The sequence below is a fragment of the Myxocyprinus asiaticus genome, chromosome 45 (genome assembly GCF_019703515.2).
Source record: "Myxocyprinus asiaticus isolate MX2 ecotype Aquarium Trade chromosome 45, UBuf_Myxa_2, whole genome shotgun sequence".
NCBI classification, from domain to species: Eukaryota; Metazoa; Chordata; class Actinopteri; order Cypriniformes; family Catostomidae; genus Myxocyprinus; species Myxocyprinus asiaticus.
In genome coordinates, this window is record NC_059388.1 from 10844561 (window position 1) to 10870536 (window position 25976).

At 39.5% G+C, this 25976-nt stretch overlaps 3 protein-coding genes across 12 annotated transcripts in view; 2 read left to right on the forward strand and 1 right to left on the reverse strand.

The window, feature by feature from the left end:
- Positions 1-8875, forward strand: part of LOC127435408 (lysine-specific demethylase 7A-like) — a 33486-nt gene extending 24611 nt beyond the window's left edge. The window contains exons 17-18 of the mRNA XM_051688872.1: positions 1349-1662; positions 6191-8875. Coding sequence (XP_051544832.1) covers positions 1349-1662; positions 6191-6279 — 403 coding nt within the window. The 3' untranslated portion in view covers positions 6280-8875. The remainder of the gene's footprint in view (positions 1-1348; positions 1663-6190) is intronic.
- Positions 8876-9018: 143 nt separating this feature from the next.
- On the reverse strand, positions 9019-13961 carry LOC127435436 (NADH dehydrogenase [ubiquinone] 1 beta subcomplex subunit 2, mitochondrial-like). Its single transcript, XM_051688931.1, has 4 exons — positions 13756-13961; positions 9586-9730; positions 9290-9380; positions 9019-9157 (listed from the first exon to the last, which is right to left on the reverse strand). Exons 1-3 carry the CDS (start codon positions 13839-13841, stop codon positions 9306-9308), a joined length of 306 nt encoding a protein of 101 aa, XP_051544891.1. The 5' UTR covers positions 13842-13961; the 3' UTR covers positions 9019-9157; positions 9290-9305.
- A 7073-nt stretch (positions 13962-21034) lies between these two features.
- Positions 21035-25976, forward strand: part of LOC127435394 (inactive histone-lysine N-methyltransferase 2E-like) — a 49500-nt gene continuing 44558 nt past the window's right edge. For all 10 annotated transcript variants that reach the window (XM_051688839.1, XM_051688838.1, XM_051688840.1 and 7 more), the window contains exon 1: positions 21035-21334. The gene's annotated coding sequence lies outside the window, so the exon portion shown is untranslated. The remainder of the gene's footprint in view (positions 21335-25976) is intronic.

The window sequence follows — 25976 nt, forward strand, 5'->3', positions numbered from 1 at the left end:
CTAGCGTAAAGCTGACAATTTACACAAGGATTATTTCTATTTCTTCTGCTCTAAACTTACTTCAAACTTACTTCTCTGTCTGCTCGTATGAATGTAACACATCATAAGAAAGTGTTCTGCCGCTGTTCAAATGCACTTTGGATCTCATCGTTTATGTGTATAAATGTTTTCCATCTGAAAGGACTAAATATTAAATGAGACAAATGACAATAAAATGCAAAGTAATCTCTTACGTAATCAAAATACTTTTTGAATATAATTGTATTCTAATTACCAATGATTTAAATTGTAACTGTAGTGGAATACAGTTACTTATATTTTGTATTTTAAATACGTAATCCCGTTACATGTATTCCGTTACTCCCCAACCCTGTGTGTGTGTGTGTGTGTGTGTGTGTGTGTGTGTGTGTGTGTGTGTGTGTGTGTGTGTGTGTGTGTGTGTGTAATATATAAATATATATATATATATATATATATACACACACACACACACACTACCGGTCAAAAGTTTTGAAACATTTACTCATTCTTTATTATAATGTTTTTTTTTCATATTTTAGAATAATAGTAAAGTCATCAAAACTATGGAATAACAGAAATGGAACTATGGGAATTATGTTGTGACTAAACAAAATCCAAAATAAATCAAAACTGTGTTATATTTTAGCATCTTCAAAGTAGTCACCCTTTGCCTAGAATTTGCAGACTACTCTTGATATTTTCTCAACCAGCTTCTTGAGGTATCACCCTGGGATGCTTTTAAACAGTATTAAAGGAGTTCCCATCTATGTTGGGCACTTATTGGCTGCTTTTCTTAATTATTCAGTCCAAGTCATCAATTTCAAAAACTTTTTTTATTTTTTATTAAATTTTAGTTTTGTAATGAAATTAATATGGTGGAACAATTATATTTTTGTCTAAAAAAAAAAAACTAATTTCAAACATTTAAGCATACGCCTTCAGATCAAAAGATTTTTAAGATGGTGAGAAACATTTCTGTGTGTGTGTATGTATGTGTGTGTGTATAATATATATATATATATATATATATATATATTAGTCTACCTCTAATATAAAATATTGTTTTGATTGATTTGGATTTTTGGTCAACACATAATTCCCTTACTTCCATTTGTGATTTTTCATAGTTTAAAAAATTTTCACGTTTTTCTAAAATGTGGAAAATGGTAATAAAGTGAGTAGGTGTGTCCAAACTTTTCACTTGTATTGTATGATTGTACATGTTTATTTTGGTTAATTGTACTTTTTTTATTTATTTTTTTTTATTTATTTATTTATTTTTTTCTTCTGTCTTCTGCTGAAATTGCTAACTTTTTTTTGTCCACAGAGAACGTCCTACCTCACCGAGCACAGAAGACGCCATTCAGGGCATGTTGTCAATGGCGGGGTTGCTGTATCAGCAGGCATCAGAAGGTAGCGCTGTTCTACAGCAGCCTTGGTGGTCCAGTCAGGGTAACAGCAACAGCAGCAGTGATGCCTGGGACAGCAGCGAGCCCTGCTCGGCACCCCGCAGCCCAGAGGGAGGGGAGGGGAGTATTGGAGAGGAATACTCGTACAGGGAAAGTTCACTGTCTCCTCCACTTCACCCCTCGAAAAGACACGCACCCAACCCCACGCCCATCAGCAACCAGGCCACTAAAGGTGAGGCCAGATGTAAAAATGTAGATCATGTTTATGAAAAAGGAATTTGGGTCGTTAAATGTCTACAATTAAAGGAATACACTGGGCTCGAAACAAGTTGAGTTGAATCATTTCTACTTGTCCCTCAGTCTGAAAAAACAATCATGTGCACAGTAATGCACTTACAATGCAAGTCTATGGAGCAAGGCATTGCATCGGAATAAAAACAAATACAACACACTATTGCACACGTTGCAAAAAAATACTGTTCTCTTTCATCATCCCATGTTCGAGATCCACCTATGGGAGGGACACCCATACCGGGCCTCCGCCGAATCATCCCATTGCACCAAGTCTGGCTTGACAGACAAGAGCACGTGTCCAATGCCGCTGTAAGGCCCTGTCCTTACATGAGGGCATAAAGGACCTGTACACGCTACTTTTCCTCAGACATTCTATTCTCGCAACCTCTACACATAGAACTCACAGCTTGACTGGATTTCACTTGTTGGCTTTCACGAAACCGTCTGCAGGAGGACACATTTTCGGATCAGCCTCCACTAGGCGTGACTGCCAAGGAAATACTGTTTAGTTTCTGTTGAATCCACCCTGCAAGCCACCCACGCTTGCTGGCATTTAAAGTTTTTACGGCTGCCCGCCTTTCTTCGTTACCGTTTTTCCCTGCATCTCAGCCTAAAAGCCTGCTGAAACACTGAATAAAATTCATCAGTTTTCTAGGGCAAGCTCAGTTGAAACCCACAACATCTGTGAGCTCTGGGAACCGGCAGTCGTAGGCATGCCCGGTCGCCTGTGGAGCCCTAATTGCAGCGAGGGACTCCCATCCCTTCTGCATTACGTATACGTGTAAACAAATGGAGGAAGCTCTTTCCCTGTCTGAGAACTGTAACTATTGCTTCGTCTTGCTAAGGAAGCTCCTGCACCTTAGCCTCAAGGTTGCTGCTACTCAGAACAGCGAACTTGAGCATGATGACTCGGACGGGGGAAATGGCGACGACTCTGCAACTCTGAGGGCCTCCCAGACTTTGCCTTTACTCAGTTGGGCCGACCAAACCGACTCTTGTCTATTTTGAGGATACTACTCTTCCAGGTGTTTCCTCAATTGATTATGAGTTGCCCAGCTCTGGGGAAGATGATGATGCTGTGCTTGAAGGCTCAGACAACAAGGAGGCCATCCTGTCACCCCAGGCTCCTCCAGTCAGTGGTTCAGCTGTTACTGCATGTTAGTCTCTTTTGAAGTGTGTGAGCGAGCACCACTCGGCTCAACATTGAATGGCTGGCTCTCCAAAATGCAGCGATCAGTAGAGGGATGTTTACAATGGAAAACTGTTGGGGCTGTCGCCCGGCCCAAGGAATCTGCTCTTGTCCATCCTCCCTGAATGTGCAGAGTACATGAAACACTACTGGGGAGACCCGCTCGACCTTAAGAACAGCTCGCTGGCATGGAGGTTATGAACAAGGCTGTTCTAAGAGTTTTCACGCTGGAGAGAGATTCGATGTCATGTGCACAAGCAGTGTCACCACACCGTATGCACAACACCATTGTCACACTCCCAATAAAGGCTTCGGCCAGTGTGTTTGAAAATAAATAAAAAAACCCCAAAAGAATCAAATAAATCAGCTGCTGAGAATGAACAAATCTCAGTAGTTCCACGTTACCCCTAAGTTGTCCACTAGAAGGTGCCATTGTATCACAAACGAATGTGCTGCCAGCTATTGCAGCCCAATGCAATGCCCCAGCACAGGTGGGAACGCTTACAAATCACATATAAGCCTGGTACGCTGTGTCGGCTCCCAGGTGGGTAATTCAGACAATTACACAAGGCTTCAACCACAAAACCCCCACATTTCAGCGGAGTAATATTCTCTCAGACAAATGAGAGCTCTTCTCATTTTCTGGAAGAGGAAATTTCCTCTCTCTTAGAGAGAAGAGCAGTTTGGGTAATTCCCCCGAACCAGTGTCAACATGGGTTTTATTCCCTAGTTCCAAAAAAGGGAGGTTCACTGTGCCCTATTTTGGATCTCAGAGCGTATTTTGTCTGTGTGTTGAAGCAGGATTATCCTTGTTACGTCTGGCAGGACTGCAAATCCTGACATATATAGACGATTGGTTAATCATAGCCAGTTCAAGGGAGAAAGTAGTGCAAGACACACAACTAGTACTTATGCCTTATGGCATCAGCCATCCAGGTCTTGCCATTGGGGGTTTTTAAGGATGAGAGCTTTCATGGAGTGGATATTGTCTCTTCATCTCAGCCCCCTGCGTGATCTCAGTTGCAACGTTGGAGTATCCCACGTATGCACCGCAGCACTGAGCCGCAGAGTTTTATGCACACAGGACTCTTTGGGGCAGTTATGTTCCAGAAAGTGGTAACAACAGATGTGCTCCCCTCAGCTTCACTGCCTTGCCCTCAAGCTTTTGGTATGGAGCAGACAGCACCTCCTGTTACGTGCAACCCACATCCTGGGTAATTTGAACTATGGCATGGATCTCTTAGTGGCACTCTGGGCTTGGCCCGTGAAAGGTGTAACCTGAATACAGAACGTTTGGATAAGGAAAAATCCTTTTCTACTATCAAGGTGGCCATTTCTGCATGCCACATTGGCTTCAATGACTCAACAGTAGGGCAGGACCCTTTCATTCCTAGATAAAAGAAGCGTTCTAGCCGTTCCTTGCTAGTTACTAGAAAGTTTGTTCCTGACTGGGACCTCTCCATGGTGCTGTAAGCCTGGTCACAGCAGCCTTTCGAGCCGTTGGAGAATTTTTTTTTAAAGTTGCTGTCTTATAAGACAGCATGCTCCTGGTGACAGTGATCTGCATACAGTCTATTCATCCTTCATGCACAAACTTTTCCCCAGGCATGGAGAAGGTTTCTCTTAAACCCAATCCATCCTTTATACCTAGGTGCTTCCCTAAGTTCACAAGGTGCAAGGATACATGAAAGGGACTGTTTACGTTGTATTGACATTGTAACCAGAAATGTATCCACATAGAAAAGTATTCCCACTGAACAAAGGACAATTTAGACAATGTTACATCTCAAACACATTTCCACAAAGGAGTCAATATATATGAGCACTTTCACCAAAATTTGAGCTGCAAATTTCTTATTTTAAAGACTCTGGAATGTCTTGCCAAGTGTTAAGTTAATTAGAAAAAGTAATCCACTACAAATGACTAATTACTACTTTAAAATGGTTATGAGATAACTTACTAATTACTTTACATTTAAGTTACTTTCTAAAACACTCTTCACATAAAATGTTTTTGTTTTTCCACTCAACGAATTCAAAATAATGTCTATAAATTTTCTCCTCGTTCATTGTTGCACAAGTCATACACTCGGCACTGCGTGATTCTCCCTTACCATCCCTGCGTCCGAAACCGCCTACTGTCACAGTATGTACTGTATCTGATGAGAAACGCACTTCTCGGCCGGTTAAACGATACGCTCTTTAGGTATGCGAGAGGCAGTATGAATAGAATTTGGACATACTAACATCCGGGAACGTACGCATGGTCCCGTGACAACAACCATGAAAATAATCCACTCAAATTCAGTTAAACAAGTGCCATTTAAGCACAATGAGCAACGTTCTTTATGTATACAGCACTTACTGTTGAAAACAGCCTTCCGCCCCACGGTTCTCCACCATTTGTTTTAAATCCAGCGTTTGAACGTGATGTCTCCTCAGCTCCCAATGCATTGTGGGATAGGAAAGTGTTCAACCGATCCACACTTCGGATTCCCGCCAGAAGTAGTAGGTCATCCGGGCATTTCTTGCTTACTGGCTTATGAATACTATGGATGCGACATACTACTCCACTGGCATACTGTTTTTGGCATACTATATAGTAGGGAAGTATGGATATTCGGGCACAGGGAATGAATCGTTATAGGGCACACGCCCTTAAGCTTTCACAGAAACGCAAACAGATGTACGTATGGACATAATTCATGTTTTGAAAGCATTCTGCATAAACATTATTTAGAAATGTGTCTAGCCTGAATATTGAAGACTAAAGTAGTTAACTTAAAGTAAATAACTGTGATCTGATTACAATAATTTAAAATATGTTAACACTACTTTTTGATGTACAGTAAAATGCAACAAGATTACCGTAACTTGCTTTACAACCCGATTACATCCAACACTGGTCTTGCCAAATAGTCGCCCTTTGTAAGTGCATTACTGTAAACACGTTTTTTGCTTGTTTCCTTAATCTGAGTGGCGAGTCCAAATTATCGTCAATGTTAAACAACAGCATGTCACACATGCTGTCCATTTAAGCTTAAGTTGTACTGAACCCGGAACATTCCTTTTAATGGTACCATGAAAGCTTTATTCGCTGAAATGTGCATCAAAATAAAAACGTTATGAACATAAATGGCACATTTGGGAATTCAAAACTTTCTTCTAAACATATTTTAAAGAGCACAATTGTTTGTGGTAGTTTTATGCTAGAGCATGAATCATTGTATTGATTTGAAAGCCTTTGCTTACAAAGTGTTTTGTTACTATTTTACAGGAAAACGTCCTAAGAAAGGACAGGTGACGGCTAAACAGAGGCTTGGGAAGATACTGAAAATGAGTCGCCATAAAGGCCTATTCCTGTAGCATGACGGAGGAAAGAATGAGGCCATGTGTAATAAATCAACACAGCTGCTTTTCTTTATAGGCTGGGATTATTATCACACTCAAACACACACACACATTCTTTTACTCACTGTGCATGTTTAGGTGACAGGGTACGTTTAATGGCTCAAACTCACTTTTTCCACCAATCACATGAAACACACAACACGTTGTCCATCAATGCAGGGAGACTGTGTTTTCTTTGGAAAAGAAAGTTTGAAGAGGAAGCACAGGATATCTCATATGCTGATTTTCATCACCATAAGAGATGCTTGCTAGAGTTTGTGTTTCTACCGCCAGGAAATTGATCTACACGTGTGTCCCACAGGCGAGGCCTTTTTTTCCCCTACCCTACCTCCAATCCCATCTGTAGCATGAGTGTACAGGTGCTCGCAGGCTAAGGATGTCTTCCTAGTCCTTTACGGCCTGACACTTGGACTGTTCCATTAATATTTGGATTCTTGATTCCCCTTAAAGGGATCCAATAATGAAAATTCTGTCATTCATTCACCCTCATGGTGTTCCTTGAAAGAAAATCATGGGGTTTGGAATGACATCATTTTCTTATTTTGGTGAACTATCCCTTTTAGGCATTACCATATCCACCTCTTTCCTTCCCCTTTGATTGTCTCAGGCTGGTGTAAGAGGTTTTGAAAAGGTGCTGGACATTTATATATCTTTCTCTAACTCCCCTGCCCCTTTAAGCAATAATTGTACTGCTATGATCATTGATGTGTCGATATTAAATTGATGATTTAGTGGGCTGCACTTTTAGGATGCAAAATCCTTTCTAGATGTGTACTGAAAAGCATTGGCCACAACAGGACAGACATAAAACAAACAAACAAAATAAGAGTGTACATTTTCTTGTATAGCTATACAATTTTCCCTTGATTTGACAGCGTTTATCAGCTTTATTCCCTAATGGTCTTAAATAGACTATTTTAACATAATGTACTGGGTTCAAATTAAGCTATATAGACGTTATAGTGAATTATAGCACCATATTTGTATACTTATACCTACAGTCTCTTCAATGGCACTCACTGTATAAAGCCGTTTAATGCTCAAGATCACACCTCTTTTCCACAACTCATGTTTTGGAAAGTTGCTTTGTCTATTGATGGCATCTCGTACATTACAGAAAATCATTGTGACTCGCTCCTTACTTTGTAAGAACAAAAAACATGTTGACAGAAATTGACGCACTTACAATGGCAGTCTATGGACCAACTATTGTATGGTATTGTAAGTGCATTTCTGTCAGTGAGTTCATCGACAGCATCCCAAAGATGCTGTCGAAGAACCTTAAGTACCGTTTAACCCGGAATATATTCCTTTTCAGCAAGGGAAAATTGAAGAAAATGTCTCAAACATGGTGAAAAACTCGCTTGTCTGTTGCATCTTAAAGAGCTGCCTGTGAAATTATACTGTATGTGATGTAGTTTGCAAGGACTGAATAGGCTTGCTATGTGTTCAGCCTGCATAATTTATAGTGTTCTATTTAGATTTTTGCAGATGTCATATTTTTGTTGACTGGATAACTTATTTATTGATTTCTAAGATATAAGGAGTTATATTGCATTCCGAGGTTCCTGTTTTTCCTTTGCATTGATTTATTTCTGTAAATAGGAGTTTAATTTTGAATGTTATCAATTCAAGAGGAATGAGGTTAGATTAGGTTCAGCTTTACAAGTTTTGTAGAAACGCAATTAATGCTACTTTAAAAAAAAAAAAAAAATCTAATTAATTTGAGTTATTAATTTGATTTCCTGTCAAATTTACCTCTACAATGTTAGTGAAAAATGTGTTTCTTTACAATGTTGTCATTGATTTTTTTGAAATGGGAGAAAAGAATTCCAGTAGGAACAAAACGTTTTGTGGTGTTGCGTGAGAATTTCTTGGAGAGGCTATGATTCGTTTTCTCAGGGAACATCTGATAAGTGACATCTTTAAATTCATCACCAGCACTGTCATACAATCTCTCAATGACTCAATGTATTTATTTTCACGAATATGCCAACCAAGTATATGTACATACGCTCCCATTTATTTATTTTGTCTGTTGGTTCTAAATCCTGAAATCAGAAAAAAAGTTTCTCCCAATGTAGTTTAGCAAAAGTAATCTTGAGTTTGTGAGACTTTGAACTTAGAGCAGCACCAACAGTTTTATAGGAGGTGTGTTGGTTTAAAAAGGAAATGCACTATTTTGTGCAGGACTTGAGTTTGATAACTACAGACACTCAGGCTTTGATACAGTTTGAGTTTTGGTCATCTGCATGTGTTTGTTGAATGGCAAAATGTTCCTTTATCTGGTCCCACTCATGAACGTTAATGCAGACAGACACCCTTATACAACATCTCTGAAGGCAGACAGCTCATCTCAGTTATGTTTGATTGAAGGAGTTCATCTTCAGACAGGTTTTCTTTGCCTTGATGCATTAATTGTACAGTATTTAAGTACCAGGTAATGTCCATTTTTAATTATGGTAGAGGCTTAATGTCACTGTGTTTTCAAATACTGTGTTCTGTTCCTCCTTGTCAACATCTCCCCAGGTTCTCTTTGAAAGTTTTGAATGCGACTTATTTTCTCCAGTGCAATGTAAATATAATATGAGGAAAAATGTTTTGTAGATCACACTGTTTTCCACTCTCCTTTACCAGATGTTAAGTGATAAACAAAAACAATGTTCTATTGGCAAAAGTTCAAGAGTCATTGACTTTGTTTGGCTATTAATTATTTTTATTATATAATGCAGCTGTTTACAATTAGACTTGATAATAAGTCCATATACATAACAGGAACAACCAGTTTCCCATGCAGAAAGTGTGGGTTTGTGATCACGTATCTGGTGCACATCTGCAAAAGAAAAATAAATCATTGTATACATGCTTTGGCAACACACTAGGTTAAGTTACACTGAAGAAATATGCATGTAATACCCCTGTATATAAAATAACTCAAAGCGACTGCGATTAAATTTATATGTACATTGTTGTGGGCCAATCTACTCTTCATCATCAGGTGGGATTCCCAGCTCCTCGTCCGTCCATGCTGAGGTGTCTGGCCATGGGAAATGACCCTGAATGAGACATATAGTTATGTGGCAAGCTTAATACACCCTGAAAAGATATTATTTAAAATAAATGTAATATAGATCTTTGTTATGCAGTATACAGTGTACCCTGCACTGTACTCAGTTAGCTAGTATTTTACTCCCAACACCACCCTAAAAAACAATCGCATTTAATCTCCTTAAAGTCTATCCTGAGTCTGTTTTAACTCACCAGTATGGCATCCGGGTCATGCCAGGTGTGCCAGAGGATCCAGAACCACATGGCACCACTGAGCAGCTCTGCCTGAAACTTCTGGCTCTTGGTGGTCTGGGGTGGCTGTCTGTACTGAGGCTCAATGTGTGGACCTCCTCCAGCCCTGAAACACAACAGACAGGCCAGACACCAGTCAATATATAACACCAATAATTATGACACTTTCTAGCACAAACCCATAACAAATAAAAATAAATAAATAAAAAAAAACATTTCCTTATGATTAATGATAAATGCTGTATCATTATGTTGGCATGAAAAAGTACTGCGTTATTCTACAAACTTGGTTTAGGTTTTTTTTTTTTTTTTTCAAAGTCCTGAAAGATATAGCTGCAAGTCGGACACCTCCAAATGAGGGCGGACTCTCCAAAAGAGGGCGGGGTTTCTCCAACTCCAAAAGGGGGAGTCACTTCCATTCACAGTTAGGGAAAGGGTTAGGTAAGGGGCTCCCTATATCTTTAATGGTGGTTTGGAGCTTCCGCCCCTTTTTGGAGCTTTGCCTGCAGCTATATCCGTCTTGGAATGGTGCGGTCAAATTTACCTTCGCATGGTGAAATTCCATTTATATCAAATGGAATCCATACGATTGTGAATTTCGCCCAATGGACTTAAGGTGGTGAAGAATTTCCCCTCAACAATTTTGTGTTGAGTTCAAGTTTGGTGAACTTTCGACAGGGAAATTCGCCTCGTTGACCAATATGAAGTTGCTCGGTTTGGCAGTGATTTCTGTGTGGGCAGTGCTTCGCACACAGCTACACCGAATATTCACCATGGAAAATAATATAATTTTAACGACAAGTTTCTTTTTAACTTCTGTCCCAGAGTATGAAGTGCAGCATTAAAAAGAGGCTAATTGGAAATTAATTTTTTGCTTGTTTCACACAAACTCAATGTCCACCATGCCTCCTTCCGCTGAATTTCACCATGTAAAGGTAAATGTGACCGTGCCTTAAACCAAGACCAACATTTCAGACACTAACTCCTGAAGCTTTCAAGCTACATCCACCCAGCTTGGTACAGACCTTCAGACTGTTCTGGAATAGTGCGATTTATCTAATCTGACTTTTGGTTTTCGCACAGCAGATGATCAGAAATCGGAAAAATCCCATTGACTTAGATTGACAATGTTCAAACAAGCCAATGGAATGCTTGTCAATTCAAACTCCAACTTTCACTTTTTTTTTTTTTATTTTTTTTTTTAAGTAAACAAACCCACACAAGGCCTTTAATCAGAGATGGATCACTTCTATTAAAATGTATGGGAGAAACTGGAACACTCAACCAAGAATCTCTGAGCACCCAACGGTCAATGGATCTAGAAAGGAAGTCCCGCCTTACAGTTAAAAGAGCCAATCACCTTTTAGATACAGACATCACCTATCAGTCAACTGTAGCATGCACATTAGCTACACGAGCTGGGGAAAATTTGTTTCTTAGCGTAATCTGAGGTAAAGAATCACAATTTAGGATTCCAGTGTTGTCAGATTTTATTGCTGATTTGAAATATGATCTTTGATCGTAATCTTGACCAACTGTTTTTGAGATTTCGGTCTTTCCCCATTCAAGTAGACAGGAGCTGCACTTCCATGACTGGAAATACAGTGCATCCAGAAAGTATTCACAGCGCTTCACTTTTTCCACATTTTATGTTACAGCCTTATTCCAAAATGGATTATATTCATTATTTTCCTCAAAATTCTACAAACAATACCCCAGAATGACAACGTGAAAGAAGTTTGTTTGAAATCTTGGCAAATTTATTAAAAATAAAAAACGGAGGGAAAAAAATAAAATAAAAGTCACATGTACATAAGTATTCACAGCCTTTGCTCAATACTTTGTTGAAGCACCTTTGGCACCAATTACAGCCTCAAGTCTTTTGAGTATGATGCTACAAGCTTGGCACACCTATTTTTGGGCAGTTTCTCCCATTCTTCTTTGCAGGACCTCTCAAGCTCCATCAGGTTGGATGGGGAGTGTCGGTACACAGCCATTTTCAGATCTCTCCAGAGATGTTAAATCGGGTTCGAGTCTGGGCTCTGGCTGGGCCACTCAAGGACATTGACAGAGTTGTCCCGTAGCCACTCCTTTGTTATCTTGGCTGTGTGCTTAGGGTCGTTGTCCTGGTGGAAGATGAACCTTCGCCCCAGTCTGAGGTCCAGAGCGCTCTGGAGCAGGTTTTCATCAAGGATGTCTCTGTACATTGCTGCATTCATCTTTCCCTCGATCCTGACTAGTCTCCCAGTTCCTGCCGCTGAAAAACATCCCCACAGCATGATGCTACCACCACCATGCTTCACTGTAGGGATGTTATTGGCCAGGTGATGAGCGGTGCCTGGTTTCCTCCAGACATGACACTTGCCATTCAGGCCAAAGAGTTCAATCTTTGTTTCTCATGGTCTGGGAGTCCTTCAGGTGCCTTTTGGCAAATTCCAGGTGGGCTGTCATGTGCCATTTACTGAGGAGTGGCTTCCGTCTGGCCACTCTACCATACAGGCCTGATTGGTGGAGTGCTGCAGAGATGGTTGTTCTTCTGGAAGGTTCTCCTCTCTCCACAGAGAAACGCTAGAGCTCTGTCAGAGTGACCATCGGGTTCTTGGTCACCTCCCTGACTAAGGCTCTTCTACCCCGATCGCTCAGTTTGGCCGGGCAGCCAGCTAGCTCTAGGAAGAGTCCTGGTGGTTCCAAACTTCTTCCATTTACAGATGATGGAGGCCACTGTGCTCATTGGGATCTTCAATGCTGCAGACATTTTTCTGTACCCTTCCCCAGATCTGTGCCTCGATACAAACCTGTCTCGGAGGTTCCTTGGACTTCATGGCTTGGTTTGTGCTCTGACATGCACTGTTAACTGTGGGACCTTATATAGACAGGTGTGTGCCTTTCTAAATCATGTCCAATCAACTGAATTTACCACAGGTGGACTCCAATCAAGTTGTAGAAACATCTCAAGGATGATCAGTGGAAACAGGATGCACCTGAGCTCAATTTTGAGTGTCATGGCAAAGGTTGTGAATACTTATGTACATGTGATTTGATTTTTTTCATTTTTTATTTTTAATACATTTGCAAAGATTTCAAACAAACTTCATGTTGTCATAATGGGGTATTGTTTGTAGGATTTTGAGGAAAATAATGAATTTAAGCCATTTTGGAATAAGGCTGTAACATAACAAAATGTGGAAAAAGTGAAGCGCTGTGAATACTTTCCGGATGCACTGAAGCCTCCCGAAAGCGTTCCAAAAATGGCCGACAGTAGACTGACTTGCTAGAAAGACTTTGCTTTAATCAGTTTTAAGTTTGAATAAAAAAATAAATAAATCAAACATTTTAGAAGTAAATGACCCCACACAAGGCCTTTAATCTCCTCTCTCTATCTATCTGATAGTATTTAGAAGATCTAGCTACAGTAACTAGTTGGCTTTTTGTCTTACTGTAATGTCTGGTTACCATCAAACTTCATTATCTTAAAACTAGTTTAAACTATCAGACCAGCTTTTGTCAAGCAGACAAAGTTTGTCAAAATTAACGTATTTATATCTAGTTTATTATTATAACTTAATGCAGTTAACTACATTTATACTAACAAAGTATCACCATGATACAAACATGTTTTATGTATAGAATTACATTATGATTAATAAACAATTTCTAGGATCATACATTAGGACATTATATAATATGCAGTATAATTTAGAATTAGCAGGATCATTAGACACATTGGGGTTTACTCAATTTACACTGACTAAGTTAACATGTTTATGGACATAGGATCACGGCAATAACTTGGTTTTCTGGAAATGTACAATGTATGACGATTTATTTATATATTTATTTGGACATGTACCATGGTAATACCATGACAATCTTTGAAATGCCTTAGTGTATCTTGTAAATACCCTAATATATGAATGTTAATCTTTCAGTACCACAATTCACTTCAAAGTACCATGGTAGCACCACAGTACAAATGATTTCACCCTTTTTCATTTTGTTTACTTTTGTGTTTAATGCAGTCATCTCTCAAGTTCTCATTTCCATACAGTTAAATGAAACTATTGCCATACAGACTTTCCTGTTTCAAAGCAGCATGTTTAGCCTGCTAGCGTCCTGCAAATAAACACTCACTTTCTGACGGTCATCTGCTGAGGTCCACGCCTGAAAATCTGCAGGCCGGTTCGGAGGACACCCGCCGTCCTCCTGAGAGAAGACATGTTGATATTTGTGGAACCACTCTTCGGGTTTTTCTAATTTGTTTTAGACTGCGATGAGCAGAAAGACAAATGTCACCTTTACGGCAGTGGCTGTTTCTCTGGCGTGCCAATAACGAGCGCTGTGATTGGTCGGTTAAACTAAAGCGTTGTAACGCGATTCAGTGTCCATTCGATAGAGGGCGCCAAATAAGCATAATTCGTGCGTAGTTAATAAAAGCCGAGCTATAAACAATTAAATTTGTAAATTCGTAAATGAAAGAATGAATGAATACAGAAAAAAGTGAAGTAAAACTCAATTAAATGTAAAACTAAAAAAAAAGACACATTTAAATTAAATGTACCAATAACGAGCGCTGTGATTGGTCAGTTAAACTAAAGCGTTGTGCTGCTATTCAGTGTCCATTCGCTAGAGGGAGCCAAATAAGCATAATTCGTGCGTAGTTAATAAAAGCCGAGCTATAAACAAATTCATAATTAAATTCGTAAATGAAAGAATGAATGAATACAGAAAAAAGTGAAGTAAAACTCAATTAAATGTAAAACTAAAAAAAAAGACACATTTAAATTAAATGTACCAATAACGAGCGCTGTGATTGGTCAGTTAAACTAAAGCGTTGTGCTGCTATTCAGTGTCCATTCGCTAGAGGGAGCCAAATAAGCATAATTCGTGCGTAGTTAATAAAAGCCGAGCTATAAACAATTAAATTTGTAAATTCGTAAATGAAAGAATGAATGAATACAGAAAAAAGTGAAGTAAAACTCAATTAAATGTAAGACTAAAAAAAAATACAAATGTAAATTAAATGTACACTCAGTAACTTTTGTCTTTGTGTCATCTTGGACTTACACTGACACCTAGCGGCTTGGATGCAGCGGTTTCAGATGCCATTGTAGAAATTCACTATTCACAGTCAGCCATGATAACTTTAATTAATGAGTTATAAGTGTCAAATAACAGGACGGTTACTGAGATTGAGTAATATTCAGCCGGTCACGTGATTCTAACATGGCATCCCCCATGTGCAGACCCTCTCCATGTAGAATAAAACCGCTTTTATAAGGTTACTGATATGACTGGAGTCTTCATTATAATGTGAGTGCTCATGATTTTATACATATATTGCAAAATTACAATTCATGTCTTTAGGAGTTTTACTTTTTTAATGAGAAAAAAATTACTGAGTTAATCTTTAAATAAATTATTACGGAAATAAATGAATAAAGGAGTAATTTAAAGGAATATTTCGGGTTCGATACAAGTTAACAGCATTTGTGGCATAATGTTGATTAGAAAAAAAAAAGGAAAAAAAAGGGGTGAAAAAGAAGCAAACATCGAGGTTACAGTGAGGCACTTGCAATAGAAGTGAATGGGCCAAACTGTAAATGTTGAAACACTCACTGTTTCAAAAGTATTGCCACAAGACAAACAATATGCATGTTAACATGATTTTAGTGTGATAAAATCACTTACTAACCTTTTCTGTGTAAAGCTATAGCCAATTTTACAACTTCATTGCCATGACAATGTAATGTCAACAAACCCTAAAATGACTGTAAAAAATTATGACTTTACAGCTCAAATAATACATGATTATTAACAGAAGAATTAATGTAAGTGCTTTTATAAAATTATATGTGTCACATTACCCTCCAAAAATTGTCCCCCATTCACTTCTATTGTAAGAGCCCCACATTAACCTCGATTTTTGCTTTTTTAAAGAAAAGGAGGGACGAGACAAAATTATTTTTTATGGTAATCAACATTAAGCCACAAATGTTGTCGATGAAGCCTAAATTGTATTGAACCAGGAAAATTCCTTTAATATAAAACTGTAATAATAATCCTCCACAATTATAACATTTCACTTGAAAACTGTAAGGTGATACAAAATCAGTGTTTTGACAAGTTTGCACTTGTCTTGAGGGGTTAGTGTGCTTGTTACACCACAGTTTAACAGTTACAGTACTGTTGCGTACTGTGTTAAATCTGGGAAAACTTATTACACATCTATGTGCCCTGATAATGCTTTGTGTCACTTTCGTCCCTCTCAGGCATAGGTTAAATAAGGGACATAAATAATGTCATGATTTTATTCATTTCTGTGTTTGAAATGCAACGTTTCTTCGTTTTAGTTGTTTGTTTTGCATAATTTCTTGTGGCAATGAATATGAAAACAACAGCAACACACTAAGCAGTGCGCCATCATAGAAAGTGAACCAATACGCCATTTACTAATCATCTTCCCTAGAGCAGAGCGGGAGTAGGATCGACAACATGGCGGCTATGGAAACACAAGCGATGAGGAAGATGAGCTGCGTTTCGTGCGATGACTTGTTTTCGCGTCAGTCACAATGAACGATTAAAACAGATTACGTTTGAGAATGACATCGCACAAAACCTCATGCGAGATGTTTTCAGACCAAAAGCCGTTTCCTGAGCGGCAGCAAAACAGGAAATGCCCTCCCTCAGCCGAATTCTTTTGTTGCAACACAACACACACACACACACACACACACACACACACACACATATATATATATATATATATATATATATATATATATATATATATATATATATATACGGCCGCTATTGTGACGTCATATACGCTGCTCTTGCTTCATTATTATTATGACATAAAAATATTATGACATCAGGTGCATGGACTCTGATAACTCGTAAAAAAAAAAAAAAAAAAAAAAAAAAGACAGGATCACAAAAGAAAAAGTTTAGATGGAGCGTTTAATAATTAATAATAAAGAAAAAACGCACAACCCTCGTGAGATTCTTTCCAATATTCCGGTGTTTGGGGCGACAAAGGCCATTATGGGTTTTCAGTCGTCTGTATGCATTTTAAAATCAACGGCTGATGACGTACTTTTCAAGGAGCTCAATTCAGTTTTTCGTCAATGATATTTTCTGGCATGAATCTGACCCCGCCCAGTCAGTGCGCGCTTTGTGCAGTGCTGTGCGCGACAAGCATCGACGCCATCTTCCTGCGCTTTTTGCGATGCGAAAGGACCGGAATTGTGCGTATACTCCTCTAAAACACAATGTTTCCCAGATCCGTGCATTGATATTTTAAGTATTGCAAATGGTTAAGAAGACTAAGTAAATGGCGCCCTGTTGTCGTCCTCAAACGCGGATCTCCGTGTGCGCCGCTCTCCCCTCACAGCTCAGTGCCCGCCCAAATATGGAATTCAAATGATGTCATTGACAGCCAATCAACGCCGGGAAGTTAGGACAATGAGCTTATTATTGGTCAAGGGCAATGTCATTCATTCTATTCAGAAGGCCAGGGAGGGGAAAGAGCAGAGAAAAATTGCCATTTTGATCGCTCGAATGAAAGAATGAGCGATACCGACATTAAAAATAACACCCTAGCTCCTGAATTGGTCGAATGTAGCTCGTCTTTATATCCATCTACAACCTCAACGTCCCGCAAGCTAAAACCTGAAGATGATTTGACTTGGCGTAGGCAATCCTGTGCTTCAAATCAGCTCGATTTAACTAGATCATTCGAGTTTAGTTTTCAGCTTAAACTAAAACTGTGCAAATTCGGTCACCGGCGCGTTACATCGCGGTTTTCTGCTTTGTCTTGCAGCATTTCTCCACTCTGCGTTGCCATGGTCTTCAACTCCTAGTCGTTAGTTATATAGCACATACTGCGCATGCGCAAGAGGATGCGGCGTAGAGCCCGTTCAGTATGGGGGAGGGTGTTTGTATCTTGGATGAAGACGTCTGGTCGAAGAGCAGCATTACTGTACCCGTTCAACTACATATAATAAAGGGCAGCAGTCAATTCGTAACTGTTTTATAATTGTAAATATGTTTATTTTGTCTCAACAAGAACCTGAGAGAGAATGAAAACTAAACAATGCAAAAATACAGAGAAGTGTGCACAAATCACACAAAAATATTGGGTTGTCTGCAGCCAACGGAAATGTAACTTTTTCATTACACTCAGCAGATGTTTGTGTTTATACTTTTGGTCATCTCAACCAGTTACCTTGAGCATATTTACAAAAAACAAAAAACAAAAAAAACACTGCTTGTTCCATAACAGATATGCAGCTTACTGTTTTGGGGCCTTACAAGTAGGTGTTCATATTCAACCATAGTAGGCAATGACTGGTGTAGGCTGCTTCCTGATTTGTTTTCTTCCAATTCTTGCAGCTCTTTTTTATGATCTTAAATTTGTTTGACATTTTGTTACCTACAATGGTGAAAGGGTTGCATAAAAAAGGAAACATGTTCAGCAACCTATAAAGAGAACATGATTTTTCCTCCTACACGTGCAGATTTCAGTGTCAATGTTTAATCTGTTCATTTAAAGTATGTGGGTTAAAATGGTTTTCATAAAACCAGTATTTATAAAGTTGAGAATTTCTATGCAAGAGTACAAGGTTTTGGCACTGAGTTATAAACCACGAAAACCTTTCTACTAGGACAGAAATTTTGGAATCGTTTCCGACTCCAGGTTTTCAGAATCAGTGGAACTGATTCCAAGAGGCAGCTCCAGACTAATTTTCTTGATTCTTTAAAAAGAAAATGAAAAGGGGGAGGCAGTGTGAAAGCTTTCAATAAACAGTGCAATATTGAGCATGCTTTACACTAATTGTGATTGACTGAATGAATGGCAGTTTAATTTTCTATTAATAATATAGGTTAATTCTAATACATTTGTATTTATATGCACATCCCAATGTGATGCTTCAATCCCATAGTATGAATATAAGGGAAGGTTGGCTGAGCCTTTATTGCAAAGAACTACCACAGATAATGTTAAAAGCAGTATTCTGCCTAAATAGTTAAATTGCATGTCACCACTCATTGGCTTCTATGGATTATGTAGTAGTTTGGTAGTTGAGGAAATAAACACAATCCGAACTTTTTACCAAAGTTCATTTCAAGGCAAGTCAGTCCACTCAACAGCCATCTTGGGAACACTCCCAGGCAGCTATTTTCTATGGATACAAAATCTCAAAAACGGTTGGTCAAGATTACGATTGAATAACATATTTCAATCAGCAGTGAAATCTGAAAACGATGGTATCATAAATTGTGCTTCTTTAGCTCAGATCACACTAAAAAATGCAATTTTTCAGGTCGGTCCAGCTAACATGCATGCACGTTCTCAAGGTAACTGACTGCCGATGTCTCCATCTAAAAGGCGATTGGCTCCTTTACCTGTAAGGCGGGACTTCCATTTCTAAATCTGCCATATTGAGTATTTCAATTTCTCCCATTCATTTTAATACAAGTGCTCCATCTTGGGCTAAATAGTCTGTGATGTCACATCCTGAGTGAAATCGATTCCCCTGAGCGGAGTCGAATCCCAATGTCTCTGAATCAAAGAAACTATTCTTTCTGGAATCGACTCCCAGCCCTACTAAACATTTGTTTTTCATAGTTGATGTAAATGAATAGTGGTGCTTGCATAGTGAAAACATCACTTTTACTATTGCTCATATTAAGGGTTAGGAAAACGCTATAAAAAAAAATTAACCATGTAACTCGTCCCGCATCATTTGTGCCCCAGACATGAATGATGCATTAAGCCTCAAATTTTGTGACTTTTTAAGGAGAGTTGATTTATATCAAATGACCAGAGGTGCGACCCAAACCGCACACTTCTGCACTATTGTATGCCATTTTGTAGTGTAAGTAATGCGAGTAGTATGTTTACACTGAAAATGCAAAAAAAAAGAGTGTACTACGAGTACCTGGATGATTCACCCGTCAAAACAGAGTGTGGAATGTTGGACACTTCGTGCATTCAGCGCTCGTGGCTTGCTGAACATATTGGAAGGGGTGGAGTTACCTGGCTGTGTTGCTGGTCTGTCAAAACGATTGTAAATAATGGAGAATGTAGCAACTGATGAAACTTCAGTGAAGACAGCACCTAAATCACGCCGATCGTGTGTTGAATGCTTTATTTCACCCCACGCTGTGTGAATACGTTATTATTTTAGATATAAGTGTTAAACTGAGTGGCAACACATCATGTGCGTGTGTCACTTCCATCAGCTGTTAAACGACAAATGTTTCCGTGTTAAAAAAAAAAAAAAAAAAAAAAATTTTTAGTTCCATTTGAGACGATACTACACTTTGAAAATTCACAGTGCATAGTGTATAGGCCTACTCACTTATAACTTTATAAGATAAACCTGTACACCTAATTATTTATGCGATAATCTTATCAGCCAATCATGTGGCAGCAGTGCAGTGTATAAAAAAATGCAAATACGGCTCAGGAGCTTCACTTAATGTTCACATCAACCATCAGAATGGGGTAAAAATGTGATCTCAGTGATTTCGACTGTGGCATGATTGTTGGTGCCAGATGGGTTGGTTTGAGTATTTCTGTAACTGCTGATCTTCTGGGATTCACACACAACAGTCTCTAGAGTTTACTCAGAATGGTACCAGAAACAAAAAACATCCAGTGAGCGGCAGTTCTGCGGATGGAAACGCCTTGATGAGAGAGGTCAACGGAGAATGCCAGACTGGTTCGAGCTGACAGAAAGGCTACTGTAACTCAGATAACCACTCTGTACAATTGTAGTGAACAGATTAGCATCTCAAAATGCACAGCACGTCGACCCTTGAGGCGGATGGGCTATAACAGCAGAAGACCACGTTGTGCACTTTATTAGGACCACAGTATTCATAATAAAGTTCTCAGTGAGTGTCTATTGTAAGCGCATGGTGCATCATTTGGGACATCATAGAATTGTTTTTTTTTTTAATTGGACTAGTGAATAAACACCTAGTAACCACCATAGCAAGTTTTACACGGGCAAGCACCACTCATATTCTCTTTAGAAAATGTAATAACCTAGTTCACTTTGGAATGCCCCTTTAGTCTTGAGTTTCTCTTAAAATAAGACACTATAATTGTTCATCCCAGTGTAATTTATCTATTTATCTATTTATCTATTAAAATGTCCCGTTCACTCGACCAAGCCTTGAGGCTAACTTCTCTACAGTGGGCTGCAGACTCCTATGTTTGGTTTGTGATGAGAAGAATGCGCGCTCCAGATAGCCGCGCATGAACTCTCTCTCTCCTCCCCGCGCGCCCCTGAGGTTTTGCTCCTGGAAACCCCGCGGAATAGAGAGGCGGAGCGCGCAGTGACAGAGAATCGGGCGGGGGTGAATGGGGGGAGGCGGAGTCACGGCAGTTCTGCCAGGGCCGCCATTTTTCACAGGGAAAAGAGACAGGAGTGAAGGGATCCAGTTTCTAACTGTCGGCACAGACAGGGACAACATTATCGGGTCTAAACAGACCAAAACTATGCGTTTGAATTAAAGGAGCACGGGGCACGCGAGGCGCAATTCAAGTGCAAAACTGTGCCGCGATTTGAAAAGCGTTGCTACACATCCGCAGTGGAGAGCGGAGTATTGTTTTGGTTGTGTGGTAGATCAGGCGGCGGGGTCTCACCCGAGTCCCCTGTGTCTTTATTCACAGTTATTACAGTGACCATCAACGGTAAGTACCTGTTGAAATCCTACAGCTATCCGTTTGTTGATCACACGGGCTTGTTAAATGTCAGCGGTTCATGTGTTTGGCTAACTGACTTGCTGGTCCCATCCTTATGTGGATGCTCAAACTGTGGCTCTTATGGGCTGATGTTGGTTCATTTGAAAATGAAATGTAATTACAAGGTTGTAAGTGCATCTAGCAGTCCTCTTTTTGCGGTTTAAATCCCATCTGGCTGCTAGCAAAGAGGGGAAATCCGAGCAGTGTGTGTGTTATGACTTATTTTAGCAGCTAATGTGGCTAACTGGCTCACACCCACCATTTAATGCTAAACAAAAGCACTGATCTGAAGTTATAACGCCGTTTTACAATGCTAACAATCCGAAAGATAGCACACAGCACCGTGTTGGGGTTAACGGAAACTCGTCGTTTCTCTGGCGTTGTAAAGCTGCTAGCTCCAAAAGCAAATGCTAGCAAGTTAGCCAACTAAGAAAGAAACAGATCAAGACTCGAACGAGCTCTTTACAGTCTGAGAATGTGGCTGAATGAGTGTTCCAACAAATCTAGCAGGGCTTGTAATGCTTTATTTTGGGGAAATGGTGGTCACATCCCACGACTTATTGACTCCCAGCTTTTATCTACAGCGTTAAAGATATAAGCATGTTTACTACTATTTACACGTGTCTTTGATATGCATTTTTGGAAAATAGACGTGTTAAATGTTTAAAATGACCCGTTGTGCCCTGACAGAGCGTCTGGCCGACACTAACAACAGGGCTTTTGTTTACACATCTCAACTCTTGCTAGCCATTCACTATGTTCACTCTTATCCCAATTCCAGACCACAATTATACACTTTAAAGCCTCTTGACTGGCATTAATAGTTATTTATGACCCACTACAATACGATAGATTTTAATCTAGTTTTTTTTTTTTTTTTTTTGGACGGGGGTTAATCGTGGCTCAGAATATGAAGGGCTGCTAATTTGTTGATTTTGCACACAGTACGTGAAAGTGAGCTCTTATTTAGTGTCTGTCTGATCACTAAAGCGTGTTTTGTGTGGTTGTGTGTTGATCATGAGCGCTGCAGGTGTGGGGGAGGGGTTCGGTTCATGCTGTAGTCAGAACTGCTCCTCAATCTGGACCAGAACCGCGCTGCTTCACGAGGGAGCCTGCGCAGTTCCTTCATTCACCGATAATAAACACTCAATCGACGCGTTGTTAGGTGTAGATAGACGCAAGAGTGATATTTATCCCTGTAAATTGAATGCGCAAGTTTACTTTGAGCGACGAGTCTTTTACATCTATGCGCATTAGCATAGCAGGCTACGGTGTTAGCTTCGCTGACTAGCTGTTCGGCAGGATGTCGTTGATAACCTCGAGCCGACGCGATTATTTCCACTTTAGGCACTCGCGTAGGAGGTATTTGGTTTTTCAAGGGCGAAATAGAGCCGCTAAAACGACCGTTTCCTCTCAGATAACCTTGTTTATTTCGAGGTAACGCGAGGTTTGGCTAGTCGTCGACTGTCAGAATTGCTAGCTACGCAGAAACGACGAAAACGCTTTCCCTCGTGATAAAAAACATCGCATTTGACAAGTGAATACCACGGGGAAAGTCGATTTCTTGTTATCTCGGCCGTTTCCCTCAAATTTCAGCGAGTCTTCGAGCGCTGTATGTCCTCTCGGGTGCTTTGTGAAAATGGCGGATGAGTTGACGTTGTGGTAATGAAAGCCTCCACACCCCTATATCAGCTCTCACACACTGCAGCGCCAACACATTCACCCACAAGCAAGTGCACAACACACACCAGAAAAAATCAGGCTTTTACCAGTCTGTGTCCATTGCTTTCCAGTGAACACCTCAACACAAAAATAACTACATATGTGGATGCCAGGCATGGGATAAGCAACACAAATCAACATACAACACGGAATGCCATGGAAGGATTTCCCCCCTCAGATGAGTGTTTTCATTGGGTGTCATTGGAACAAAAGTGCTTTTAGTGCACTAAACAGGAGACTGACATTGGCGAGACCATATATTGGAGTTACATAAAAGAATAAACATGCAGCAATTTGAAAAGAACTATAGGAGATGTATTTCCCCCCCCCTATCGTCTTTGTGTTTCATAGTAACACAAACTCAATCGGCAGAAATAACTAATCTTGTTTCTCTCTAGACATACAACTTTATCCCATGTCCAAATAAACAAAATCCATTGCTTTTCCCCCCAAATCAGTTCACCCCGTTGCATGTTTTTGTGACTTTTTCATTTTGGCATAACCCCCTTCCCCCCAAGATCAATGGCTGGTTCTCAATGTCTGTTCTTGTGGACTTGTTTGACGTCTTCACCCACTTCCAAAAAATAAAACAGTTAGTCTACATATCTTAGCACCTCATGCATTTTGGGTCCAAGTCTTCAGAGTTCGCTCTTTCAAGGTAGTTAGATGAGACTGATTTTCACAAGAACGCAAGGGCGAGAACGTGCTCTCGAAAGCATTGAGAAACACCTTATGACTTTGAAGTGTACAGGCATCGCTCTTGTTTGCCTCACCTAAAGAATATATCAGGAAATGAATGTTTCTTAAACTCGCCCTCAACCTCACTGACTGTTTCTGATGGTTTCGGCTCTAAACCACTCAACAGTAACCGTTTTTGTTTAACAAGTGCACTAAGACCCAGACTTTATTTGAAGATACCGTTGAGTGTACTGCAGTATTGTAAGGTGCACAACCCACATGGCTGTGTCATGTTTCTCTTATGATTACCGCTCCCTCCCTCTGGTCTGCAGGGAATTTACAGGTCCAGAAGAATGTGGTTATTCATCAGAGCAGTTTGATGGGGTAAACATGGGGCATAATGTGTAATGAATAAGGAATGATGAAGCAGAAATGTCATCTTCAGCTTGGTTGGGAAGCAAGCAAATGACTGCTCATGCTTGAACAGATCGCACATCATCAGGGGCTTCAGTTATTTTTAGTAGATCAGCCAAGGGTCAAGCCATCATGCTGTGTTTCAGTGCTAATATTTATACAAATTTTTTCACTACATTTGTGTTTGGACAACACACACTCACAGCGGAATCGTCAGGATTCGTATGACTTTTCAAAATTTGGCTAATTCGTATGATATCGTATGACTGCACTTGGACGAGTTTCACTAAGCTTGACGTACCACCTTAATGTTTTTGAAAATTTGTGTCAGTAGGGGGCAGTCATCGCTCCAGCTGTACAGGCAACACGCCTCGTCAAACCAAGAGCAAGCAGTACAACCTTCCATAGATGACGTGCTCTTGTTGGAGACAGCTCAACAGAATGCAAGGGTCTCGAGACTCATTTCTTTCAACATTTCAAACTACATTTAACTTGTCAATGTCCTAAAAACACCGGCTTATTTCTAGAGACACTTAGAACTAGTAAGATGTGACGCAACCAAAGTGAGTTGCTCCAAAGCTTCCATCTGAGGCATGAGTACATAGACTAACAACTACACATTTTCAGAAGAAAGTAGGCTAATAATATGGGTATGTTCAATTATATGGAAATAAAGCAAACAATATTTTGACTTTAAAGCCACGTTTTGAGTTGTCTGAATTCTTAACTTGTCTGATGCCACAATATAAACATATGTTGTAATGTATTTGAATAATCTGATTAATATTTATTATATGTTATATTTATTATTTTAATTATAACATACTAAATTCTTTATTTATGGCCCTTTCTCATTAAATATTGGTAGGCCTATTTGCGACTAATTGTGATTGATTAATGAATCGGCACATGTAATTACTTAAGTTAAAAATGTAATTGATTGACAGCCTTAGTTAAAATATACACCGTTTCAAAAGTTTAGCCATGCATGTTATATACGTTAACATGATTTTAGTGTGATAAAATCGTTTACCGGCTTTATGTCGTAATGCCAACAAAGTTGTAATATTGGATCTAACTTTACACAGATACGGTTAGTACGCTATTTTATCACGCTAAAATCATGTTAACATGTATAATGTTTATATCGTGTGGCTATACTTTTGAAACAGCGTATCTTTATGTTTATGCTCCCATTCAATTTCATTGTAACCACAATATCTGCTTTTGGTTTTTTTTAGCCTTTATTTTTTCACTAAATAAGGGACTAGTAAAAAATATTTTTTTGTGGTCATCAACAAATGCTGTTGGAATATTCCTTTAAAATGTAGTCCGGTAGAAATTTGACCCCTGCCCTGTGGCCTGGTGCACATGTTGAATTGGGGCTTTTGGGGGCAGATTAGATGCTTTGAACCTTGAAGGGTCAAGCTGTGAGATAAAAGCTTTGATTTGCTTATTTCCCCTTTGACATTGACGAAGACCTCCCCTCCCAAGTTCTCCTCACATCCACAAGCTGTGGCAGAGGCCTGCCTGTGTTGATGCATGACTTTGTGGAAAGTTTCCTGCGGTCCACCCATGTAACTGAAGAAACAAATTATTTAAACTGTATGTGTGTGGGAGAAAGGGGTGGTACAAGACCTCATCAGATTTGTAAACATGGTTTTTCATCCAGAGAAATTGCTCACTCGCTCTCTTTGTTAACCAAAGAGCATGTTTCCATAGCTTTGGCATTAGGATCATGTTTAAGAATTTTTTCCATAATAAAACCTAAGGCGTC

Coding starts and splice junctions, on each gene's coding strand:
- LOC127435436 (XM_051688931.1), bottom strand. CDS start 13,841: ATGTCTTCTCTCAGGAGGACGGCGGGTGTCCTCCGAACCGGCCTGCAG. Junction 9,731..13,755: donor CAGCAGATGACCGTCAGAAA/GTGAGTGTTTAT, acceptor GTTGTGTTTCAG/GGCTGGAGGAGGTCCACACA. Junction 9,381..9,585: donor ATGACCCGGATGCCATACTG/GTGAGTTAAAAC, acceptor TGTCTCATTCAG/GGTCATTTCCCATGGCCAGA.